The sequence below is a fragment of the Gossypium hirsutum genome, chromosome D05 (assembly GCF_007990345.1).
Source record: "Gossypium hirsutum isolate 1008001.06 chromosome D05, Gossypium_hirsutum_v2.1, whole genome shotgun sequence".
NCBI classification, from domain to species: Eukaryota; Viridiplantae; Streptophyta; class Magnoliopsida; order Malvales; family Malvaceae; genus Gossypium; species Gossypium hirsutum.
The window spans coordinates 64,500,428-64,510,891 of NC_053441.1; the positions used below are offsets into that span (position 1 = coordinate 64,500,428).

The window sequence follows — 10,464 nt, forward strand, 5'->3', positions numbered from 1 at the left end:
ATTATAATTTATCCCCCTATAATGCTCAAATTTGCAATATTCCACTTAATAATAAATGGAATTTTTAATATTAAAAAAAGCATCCGTTCCCATTCATCTTCCTAAGAGATTTTGTGTGTTAGGAAAAGAAAAAACCTCCATGTTAGCAGTTCAATAAAACTAAATTATAAAAGTAGAACACACTTATGCGCATAATATCCTCCAATTTAGGAGTTTGAAGAGGGTTTATGGATGGTGAAGGGACCAAAACCAAAATTAGACCTTTTAAGAATTGTAGTTTTGACAATTCAGCCTCCGTGTTGTTCCTATACAATCTCTAGTTTAAGAATCATCTATACCAACAATTGAAAAAAATAAAAAGCACATATCAATCGAAAAACAACGGCAAGCCGTTTGAAACAATCTCATCACAATTCCTGTTCATCATTGTCGTTGATTTTTTTCTACTATCGTAGGAGAATGTATGCACAAAGTGACTATATCCTCTCGATCGATTTAAGTGGAGCGGACAACTAAAGGTAGGATTTCACATCTGGTTCATAGAAAGTAATCGGGTGCAGGTCGTTTGGCCGGAGTGCCTCTTGAGTCCTACATTTGGTAATAAACATTGGGTAAGTCCGATAAACTGTATGATGTAACCTATTTAAATGAAAGTGAATGGCTAGGGAGATGAACTTTGAGGATACGCTGCTCGGTAGGAGGAAAATATGGTTCAGACATTAAATTGTAACGGTAAAAATACCATGGAGGCTCCTGTACTATATGTCAGATTGCATTTTGCCCCCTCTACTAAAAAATGGGCAATTTAACCCCTCTACATTAGATCAAAGAGTTAATTGTCATCTATTCCTACTGTTAAAACCTAGCATGATTGACTGAATAACCAAACAGTGACATGTGGCGTGCCATGTGTACCTCATGTTGACATAAAGAGACCAATTTTTAATGGTAGAAATGGATAAAATTTTTAACAGAAAGACCAATTTACTCATAGGGACTGATTTGTCATTTTTTGAGTAGAGGGAGCAAAATGCAATCCGACTCCTAATACAAGGGCCTCCATAATACTTTTACTGATTATAGCATATTTCTAATGCAAAAAATCGAATTAGTTATTGTTTCATGTGATTTTTGCATTTGGCAGTCGGTTGGAAGTATGTTATGTACAAACCTGTGGTGCTGCATCAAAAACCCGGAATTGCTTGTTAAGATTCTCATCCAGCTCAAGAATTGCAGCAACGTTACCACATCTGTAACACGAGCAAGAACCAACCATTAAGCCATGGCACAATGGAAGAGAAAAAGATCTCGAGTTGGTCATCTACCTGTAACAGTAATTGGGAGCGGACCAGACTGTGACTATCTGGTTATTGAACATCCATTTGTACCCTTCCATAACCAACTGATGCGCACGGCATATATAGTCAATATTGTTTGCGTGGTTGAACGAAGTAACAACACTGCCGCCAAAGAGGAAGCCTGCACCACGGGGACTCAAACCCCAACCGTCGACATTCTCCTCTGGGTCTGACCACAACAGATCACACATGGCACCATCATGAGGTACTTCTTGCTTCCGATCAATTATCCGAATCTGGAAGAAATAACATATCAGTACCGCCCATATAAAGCTTCAGATAATAAATGAATAATTTAAGATAGTACTTCTTTGACCTGATCCAAAGTTGATATTACAGGAGAGAGGCCACCATGGACGCTAAAAATTTTGTTCTCGATAAGGGCTGAAAGACTAACATACAATAATCGATGACAACATAAAAGATCATCAGATACGGTACTTAAAACTCGCCCTTGACAATCGGAAACATTACTCGCCCTCCAACCTACAGATGCCGCTGATTATATTTTCTAATAATGGAAATGGGCAAACCTTAAATAATCAAATATGTCAGTACAATATCTCCAAACATTCACCGAGCCGTACTTACGCAGGCACTCATCATAGAATCCGTATACCTGATAAGATACAACAGTGATTCAGTACTCCGTAAAACACGATAATTCAACAGAGTAGCCAAATAAAATTGTTTAACCTGTGTGATTTGACGACTTTCATGGTTCCCTCTAATGAGTGTTATGCGATCCGGATATCTCACCTGATGATCCTCAAATTATCAAAAGAAGAAACTTTCAACGCACCTTTCGAATACACACATGTATATATATAGATTACCTTCAAAGCTAGCAGAAGTAGAAAGGTTTCCACCGAGTAAAACCCTCTATCAACAAAATCTCCGAGAAACAAATAATTTGTCTTAGGGCAATCGCCTCCTACTTTAAAAAGCTCTTTCATATCATAGAACTGCCCATGGATATCGCCGCATATCTACGGAAAAACCATCAAAGAGTTGTAAGTATTCCGAACTGCATAGGCATTCATCTAAATTAAAAATGTCGTCAAAGGTTCGATAAACTATTTCGAGTTAGCTTTATTCCCTGATCAAGTTTTCGAAACAACCAGAAAAGATGCACTAACGTTTATGCCTAGGACTTACACTGATCGAGCACCACATCCTACAAGCTCTAAGTTACAATAAAGGAAAAGATAGCATCAAGTTTAGAACCTGAAATGCGATCGGCAACACTGTTCCATTCAATATAGAATCCAAATTTGACCAAAATTTGAAAGACCCTTCCACCATTGTTAAATTCTTCAATTAATTCACCTTCAAAACCCTAATCAGTTCCATTACATTTCTTGTTCCCAAAATACAAATACACAAAAATAACAGAAAAAAAAGCTAAAAACCCATTGACGAATCAATGGATTCATACTAACCTAAAAAAACTCTTTACTTTCAATAAATCAAACCCCTAATAGCCAGAAACAAAACATAATCATAACAAATTAACAAAAACCCATTTAATGAATATACTTACAGTAACAGGGGCATCGACTCTTTGAACATTACTTTCTTCAACGAGGATTTCCATGGCTTTAAGGCAAAGAGCTTTCACTTCGGATTCTTTCAAAGGCTCACACTTCTTTAGCTGCTCTATTTGCCTGTCTAGGTCTGACATTTTGTTTTGGGAAGCCTAGAAATCGTATAAAGCCGAGATTTCAAAGGCTAAAACCCTAAACCCCAAAATCTGAGAATCTCGGGATGATTTTGTTAACTGGGCAAGTCAGTTTCGTTTTTTGGTGTCACTGCTGCTTTGATATTTTGCTTGTTTACGTGTCGTATTTAAAGAAAATTTCAAATTTGACCCCAAATTTCTTGTTTATTTTTTCAATTTCCCCTTTCAATTTTCTTTTTAATGATACACCATATCCAATTCTTGGATTTATGTTTTATAATAATTAATTTTACTCTAATATTATTTTATGTAAAATTTACTGTTGTATGAATCATGTCCATTGGTTGAAGGTTTTGAGAGATATGAAATTTGTAGATACCAATTAAACTGATAGATGAACACTTTATTTTTTAATTTTTAAAAATTTATTTGTTTTGAACAATTAAAACTAATCGAGCTAAGAATCAATAGCTTAACCGATTCGATCACTTATCAATTTCCACAAACATTGGTAAAATCTGTGAGTTCTCTTAATTAGTTATAGTTAACTAGTTAGTTTAGTAGTTGGATACTTAATTATTCAATTTAGTTATTAAATTAATTATTTAATTAAGTGCTTGTAATAATGGAATGTAATCATAGTGTTATAACTTCAAAAATAAAACTTCGTATTTATATTAAAAGAAGTTGACACCTTGTATATCATCACACTAAAACCACTCAAAGGTAAAATTATCGTAAGGGTTTAATCAAAGAGTAATTTGGTATTTTTTATTTAAAAAATTAATTTATTTTTATAATAAAATATTGATGTGGCTGATTAAATAAGTAGATAGATATACATGACATATCATATATATTTCATGCTTAAATACGAGTAAAAATAGATGAAATTTTTAATAAAATCAATTTATTCTTTGATCTCACGTACAATAATTGAACCAAATTTGATTATTTTCCGAACAGGACTCAAGCTTTTGTTAATGAAACCAGATTTCTCCAGGGAAATGTTTAATTTTTTACTTTCAATTATAAAGAGTTAATTCTAAGATCCCATTTGATTCTACCCAACAAAAAAATCCCAATTACTGTTATTTTCTTGCATTTTCTCATAAACCAAACAGAAGGTAAGCGAAATTATATCTGATCCGAATTTACTATTTGGCTTTGCTGAACTCAAATTGGTCCTTTTTTATTTTAAAGTACTCATCTCTTTTTTGTTTTTTTGTCAGGAAATTTTGTGTAAAATCGAGATCTGGAATATGGGTTTCTTAGTAACAACCCTAATTTTTTCTGTGATTGGGGTAATTGCATCACTTTGTACCAGAATCTGCTGTAACAGAGGTCCCTCTGCTAATCTGTAAGTACCCTTTTAAAAATTTCTCCCCTTTTTTTTTGTTTAAATTTCATATGCTAAAATTTGTAGTCCTTGTACAATCTGTTGTATTGTGATTGATATATGTTTAAGTTGGTATACTGTATAAGTAGGTCTTTTAGATTGAATAGTTAGCATTGTGAACCAATTACTGAAAATTTTTTGTGCTATGGTTGTTTACTCTGAACTGGAATGAACCTTATCTTTTTGGTTAGGAGATCGGTGTTCCTCGGAACCTATATTCTCGGATTTTCATCGTGATTTAGTATAGCTTGGTTTTTCATCTTGAGACTAAGGAAGTTCACTTTTGTTTGATTGTCATCTCCTCCCATGGTTGTTTACTCTGAACTTGAATGAACCTTATCGATTTGGATTGGTGATCCTCAGAAACCAATATTCCCAGATTTTCATCTTGAGTTAGTATATAGCTTGGTTTATCATCTAGAGACCAGGGAAGTTCACTTTTGTTTGCTTGTCGTCTCCTGCCATGGTTGTTTACACTGAACTTGAATAAACCTTATCGATTTTGATAGGAGATTGGTGATCCTCGGAAACCGATATTCCCGGATTTTTATTGTGATTTAGTATAGCTTGGTTTGTCATCTAGAGACTAGGGAAGTTCACTTTTGTTTGATTGTCATCTCCTGCCATGTTTGTTTACTCTAAACTGAATGAACCTTTCAATTTGGATAGGAGATCAGTGATCCTTGGAAACAGATATTCCTGATTTCTCATCGTGATTTAGTGTAGCTTCGTTTGGCATCTAGGACTAGGAAGTTCACTTTTGTTTGATTGTCGTCTCCTGCCATTGTTGTGTACTCTGAACTTGAATGAACCTTATCAGTTTGGATAGGAGAACGGTGATCTTCAGATATTCCTGGATTTTCATCGTGATTTAGTATAGTTTGGTTTGTCATCTAGAGACTAGGGAAGTTACTTTTGTTTGATTATCATGTCCTGCCATGGTTGTATACTCTGAACTTGAATGAACCTTATTGATTTGGATAGGAGATTGGTGGTCCTCGGAAACCGATATTCCCGGATTTTCATCATGATTTAGTATAGCTTGGTTTGTTATCTAGAGACTAGGGAAGTTCACTTTTGTTTGATTATCATCTCCTGCCATGATTCCCTATATTTTCTTTGCTCTCATTGAACAAACCGGTTTTTCCTTGTTTTATCATACAGGTTACATCTAACATTGGTCATTACAGCAACTGTCTGTTGTTGGATGATGTAAGTTTATGTTTAGTTTCATATATGTATGCACAAACACATACATACTGTTTATACATATATATATACACACAAACACATACATACGTATTAGAGGGCATCTTTTGGCTATGTTGTCATTTCAACTTTTGTTGGATGAAGAATATAATGCCAGTGCCTTTTCTATGTATTTCTGCTGTGACAAACTACTTTTTTGTCTTAGGATATATTCTAATTCTAGTTCTGCATTGCGGCATATTACTAAGTTTCGATCCCCTAAAAACCTAATTCTAATTTAGTGTCTACTTCTCATATTTCAAAATTCAAGTAACTAAAAAATTCAACCATTTCTACTGTAAAAAACTGGTATAAGGTACACGTGGCTTGACATGTGCCATTGTTTGGTTATTCTGTCAGCCATACCAATTTTTGACAGTAGAAATGGAAGAATTTTTTAACAGAAAGGATTAGTTTGCTCTCTAATCTAATGTACAGGAGCTAATTTGCCCATTTTTTTAGTAGAGGAAGCAAAATGCAATCTAAGACCTAGTACAAGGGCCTCCATGGTATTTTTACCGGAGATGATCCTTCAAGAACTCTCCAAATACACGAAAATCTCAGAAAAAACTAAACATACTTGCATCTGACACTCACACAGGAGTTTTGTGTAACATAATGCATCACATGTCTTATTATTTCATTGTCTTGCTAGTTTTATGATGTTAAATTTCATTTGCTTTTGATAGGTGGGCAATTGTATATCTAGCACAAATGAAACCACTCATTGTCCCCATTTTAAGTGAAGGAGAGTGAAGTGTGTATGTGTGTGTGTATATATATTGCACAAAAATCATTTGGAAGGTTATCAGTAAATCAGCAATTATGAATTTTGGCCATTGAGGGAATACCTGAATTTCATTGTTTAATGGAATGGATGATTCAGTGTGCTCTCATATGTTGATTTTGTATGTGCTTTGATTTGGAATGGTGTTGGTTCTTTGATGTTATTAGTTTCTCATTTGTTATATTTTTATCATTTTATTAAATTTTTATAAATTTTAATGTTGTTCTATCAACTATGTGTAATTTTTATAAAATAATAATTGCTTGAAATAAAATATATAGCATCTCTTGTTAATTGTTGCTTTTTCACCCCCAAATAATGCACACTCATACAGATATATATATATATATATATACAAGCACAAAATCTGTGATTGGTAATTAGCATCTAAAAGAAGAAATGTGAATATGAACCGGGTAAATTACAAAATAGTCATTTAATTATGCTGTTTTGTTCTATTTTGGTCATCCAACTATTAATTTTTTTAATTTAGTAACTAAAATTTTCGAAATTAAATATTTTAGTTATGAGATTTTTTTATTGGTTTAATAATAAATTTAGTACTTTATTGTTTATAGATTTTATTAATTTGATGTTAAATATAAAAAAATTCAAAGAATTTAACTTTCAATACTTACAAAATTTGTCATTTTAGTTTAAATTTTAAAAAAAAAATCAATAAATTTAGCCCTCAACATTTACAAAATTTGTCAATTTAGTTCTAATTTTAAAAATTAAAAAAATATATATTAAAAAAAATAATTTTTTGCCTTTTTAACTCACCTTTTGATATTTTAGCATCGGAAGCACTTTTTGTTTCTTTTTTCCTAACTCGAACATAAACAAGCCCTAGCTAGTCGGAGAATGAAATTGCGGCGGTACAACACCACCGACGATAAATCTATAGTTGCAGTATCGCCTTTACCTCAAAGATGTCAGTTAACATATAGTACTCAAAAATTGTTTTAAAAAAGAAATTCAAAGAATAATGAATTAGATCGTAAAACACAAGAAAAATTAGCAGAAATGACTTGAACCTAACGATAAATTTTTAAAGGAAAAAACAAATCAAGAGTGAGATAAAAAAAAATGGTGAAATTACCTTAACTTAGAGAAGAGAATATATGAATTCCTCGGTGACATGCTGCCAGCTTTGATCTTGACTTTAGCTCACCCAAAATGTCGAAGTGTGCGATAAAGGGTTAAAAATATATTTTTAAAATTTTTAGTATTAGAATTAAATAGATAATTTTTATAAATGTTGAAGGTTAAATTTATTAATTTTTTAATTTTGTAAATTTTTCATATTTAGGATCAAATTAATAGAATGTGTAAATATTAGAGGGTTAAATTTGTTATTAGACCAATAAAAAAGCCCATGTCAATTTTACATCACTCATCTAATGACAATTAACGGGTAAGCGACTAAAATATTTAATTTCAAAAAGTTTAGTGACTAAAACAAATAAATTAATAGTTGAGCGACCAGAAAAGAAGCAAAGGTATAGTTTGGAGATTATTTTTGTAGTTTACCCAAAAAAGTTAATGACTAAATTGTAAGTTTTTTTAGTTAAGTTACCAAAACAAAAACTTACTTATAGTTTAGTGACTAAGGGTGCAATTTACCCTTTATGAAATGGTATAATGGGCTTCAGTTAGAGCCCAATTCCCCAAAAAGAAGCAGCATTGTCGTTAATCCCCTTCATCAATTAGCCCTAAAAATCCCAATTCATCTCTCACCTTCTCCCCCAAATTTGAAGTTAGAATCACGATTCAATTTGAAGTAAAAAAAGAAGAAGAATGAATAACGTTCCAAAAGAACTTGGACCCAACGAAAACATTTCCCCAGCATTACGGAGCAATTCAAGGGTTAGCAGCCCTTGGACCCAGTGTGGTATAATTCTAATCTCAAATATTAACTAGCAACACAATAAGATACTTGTTTGTGGGATCAATTGGTCAAAGATATTGCAGAAAACTGTTTTGTCACTCTTTTCTGCAAGATCCGAAGAAAGAAAGAAATTGGAAATCTATAGTCCAAAAGTGTAAATATGCGGTTTCTCTATAGGTATCTTTATTATGGCATCTGTAAAGTTTGTCTTTCCTATGTTTGGCTAACGCTTCTTCTTCCATATGTAGGTTCGTTTACTTATACTACCAAATCTTGAAGCGTATTTGCAGCTTCTTGAACCTGAAATAAAAAGACACGAGGCCTGGTGTGTTTATGGGGCCCTGCTGGTAAGTTTCACATCAAATTTGGTACCAGCTTACGAGCATCGTTTCATTTATTTGCTGTAGAACTAACAACACTGCATAAAATTTCCACTAACAGCGTGCAGCTGGACTGTGCATGTATGATCGGCTTAAAATGTTCCCCAGTTTGCTAGCACCCCCAACTCGTCCCGTCTGGAAAAGCAACAACAAAGTTGCGACAAGTATGATTTCTTCGAACCATCATATTTACACTTAATCCACAAGTCTCTTCTCCCCCTTTACGATATTCCTTTTTCTTATCTATCAAGATAAACGAAAAGCAAGCACGGACACATTGATGCAGCAGCAACCACCTGCCAAGAAAATAGCAACTGAGAGTGCAATAGGTATGATGCCAATAAATTCCATGCAAACTGATTTACAAGGGGCAGTTAGCGGCTTTTCTACCACCGTAGGAGGTTCGAATATCGGTGTATCATCAATGTCACGGCCGTTATCAAACGATAACATGCTAGGAAGGGAGGTTGGGGGTCGAGTTTCAAAGACATCAACCGTTCTAGCTCAGGCTTGGAAGGAAGACACAGACCCAGGGAACTTGTTAGCATCATTATTTGAACTTTTTGGTGAAAGTATGTTATCATTTACTCCCAAACCTGAGCTTTCATTCTTCCTTTGATTAAATTTCACCTCCAAAAACTATGGTTTTTGAAGGAATTTGTGTAAATTATCCCCATAGTTTTTTTCAGTCTTACTGTGTTTATCTTTATAAGTCTTCTTTTTTTCCTTGCTCATAAATGTATTGTAGTTATCAAAAAATATATTCTACTTTGGATTTTATTTATATTAAATTTTAGGTTAAATTCTACTATTAGTGTCTGTACTTTATGAAAATGATGGATTTAGTCCTTATACCTTAATTTGATCAATTTTAGTCATTGTATTTTTTGAATTGGTCAATTTTAAACCTTTTACTTTTTGAATTTTGAAATTTTAGTCTTGATTCAAATAATAATAATAATTAAATCTGCTTATTTAAATTTAATTATTAGTTTTGTACTATGTAGAAAATTATAGATTTAATCCATATTTTTCAATTGGGTCATTTCAAGTCTTTATACTTTTCAAATTTTGAAATTTCAATATTGATGCAGAATGCGAGTTGCTATTAACTAATTGATTTTTTTAGCAAGTACATGTAGAAATAATAAGTTGGTACTTAAAATAATATATTGGCTTAACCCACCTAAATTATGTCTTTTTTTCCATCTTGGCACCTAAATTTTTTTGGGGTCATAAGTGGTACCTAAATTATTTTTTTTCTCCTTCAAATTAGTATCTTCATTAGTTAAACCATTAAATCTATTTAAAAAAGAAAGACTCGAACAACAAATTAATACCTAAACAGTGCTCTTTTTCCCAAGGTATCTAATTTTTATTTTGGTCATAAGTACTACTAAAACTATTCTTCCATTACCCATTTTACACCAAAATGTTATATCAGCTGAAAAGATTCCAACAAATAATAGATCATATGTTATATAAACTTTTAAAAATAATTATTATTTAATTTATTTTTTATATTTTTCTTTCTTATTCCTTTATAATGTTTGACAATGCCGATAATATTTGAAACTGGCCCACTTGAGGTCAAAACGCTGGTGATTAATTTTGGTTTTGAATTTCATCACCTACTTCTCTGACCCGAGGGGATAGAAAATGTTCTTTCATCGATCAAAACTAGTGTTTTCAAAAACAGACTGATTCAACTGGTTGGATA

The 10,464-nt window shown here is 32.6% G+C and overlaps 3 protein-coding genes across 5 annotated transcripts; 2 read left to right on the forward strand and 1 right to left on the reverse strand.

Moving 5' to 3' along the window:
* Positions 1-240: 240 nt before the first annotated feature.
* On the reverse strand, positions 241-3,200 carry LOC107903479 (serine/threonine-protein phosphatase PP-X isozyme 2). Of its 3 annotated transcripts, none has more exons than XM_016829537.2 (9): positions 2,902-3,200; positions 2,586-2,672; positions 2,195-2,347; positions 2,055-2,117; positions 1,892-1,977; positions 1,675-1,750; positions 1,326-1,594; positions 1,172-1,250; positions 241-588 (listed from the first exon to the last, which is right to left on the reverse strand). In XM_016829537.2, the coding sequence occupies exons 1-9, from the start codon at positions 3,040-3,042 to the stop codon at positions 538-540; spliced, it is 1,005 nt and encodes a 334-aa protein (XP_016685026.2). In that variant the 5' UTR covers positions 3,043-3,200; the 3' UTR covers positions 241-537. The 3 variants fall into 3 exon arrangements, with proteins under 3 accessions (XP_016685026.2, XP_016685028.2, XP_016685027.2); XM_016829539.2 differs by having other exon boundaries at positions 2,586-2,697; positions 2,902-3,044; XM_016829538.2 differs by lacking the exon at positions 2,586-2,672 and having other exon boundaries at positions 2,902-3,191.
* Positions 3,201-3,998: 798 nt separating this feature from the next.
* LOC107903480 (V-type proton ATPase subunit e1) lies at positions 3,999-6,701 on the forward strand. The gene is made up of 4 exons (XM_016829541.2): positions 3,999-4,166; positions 4,272-4,399; positions 5,603-5,650; positions 6,376-6,701. Exons 2-4 carry the CDS (start codon positions 4,302-4,304, stop codon positions 6,440-6,442), a joined length of 213 nt encoding a protein of 70 aa, XP_016685030.1. The 5' UTR covers positions 3,999-4,166; positions 4,272-4,301; the 3' UTR covers positions 6,443-6,701.
* A 1,604-nt stretch (positions 6,702-8,305) lies between these two features.
* Positions 8,306-9,526, forward strand: LOC107903484 (transcription initiation factor TFIID subunit 6b-like). The gene is made up of 4 exons (XM_016829545.2): positions 8,306-8,367; positions 8,613-8,711; positions 8,806-8,908; positions 8,996-9,526. The coding sequence occupies exons 3-4, from the start codon at positions 8,824-8,826 to the stop codon at positions 9,361-9,363; spliced, it is 453 nt and encodes a 150-aa protein (XP_016685034.1). The 5' UTR covers positions 8,306-8,367; positions 8,613-8,711; positions 8,806-8,823; the 3' UTR covers positions 9,364-9,526.
* Positions 9,527-10,464: the final 938 nt, after the last annotated feature.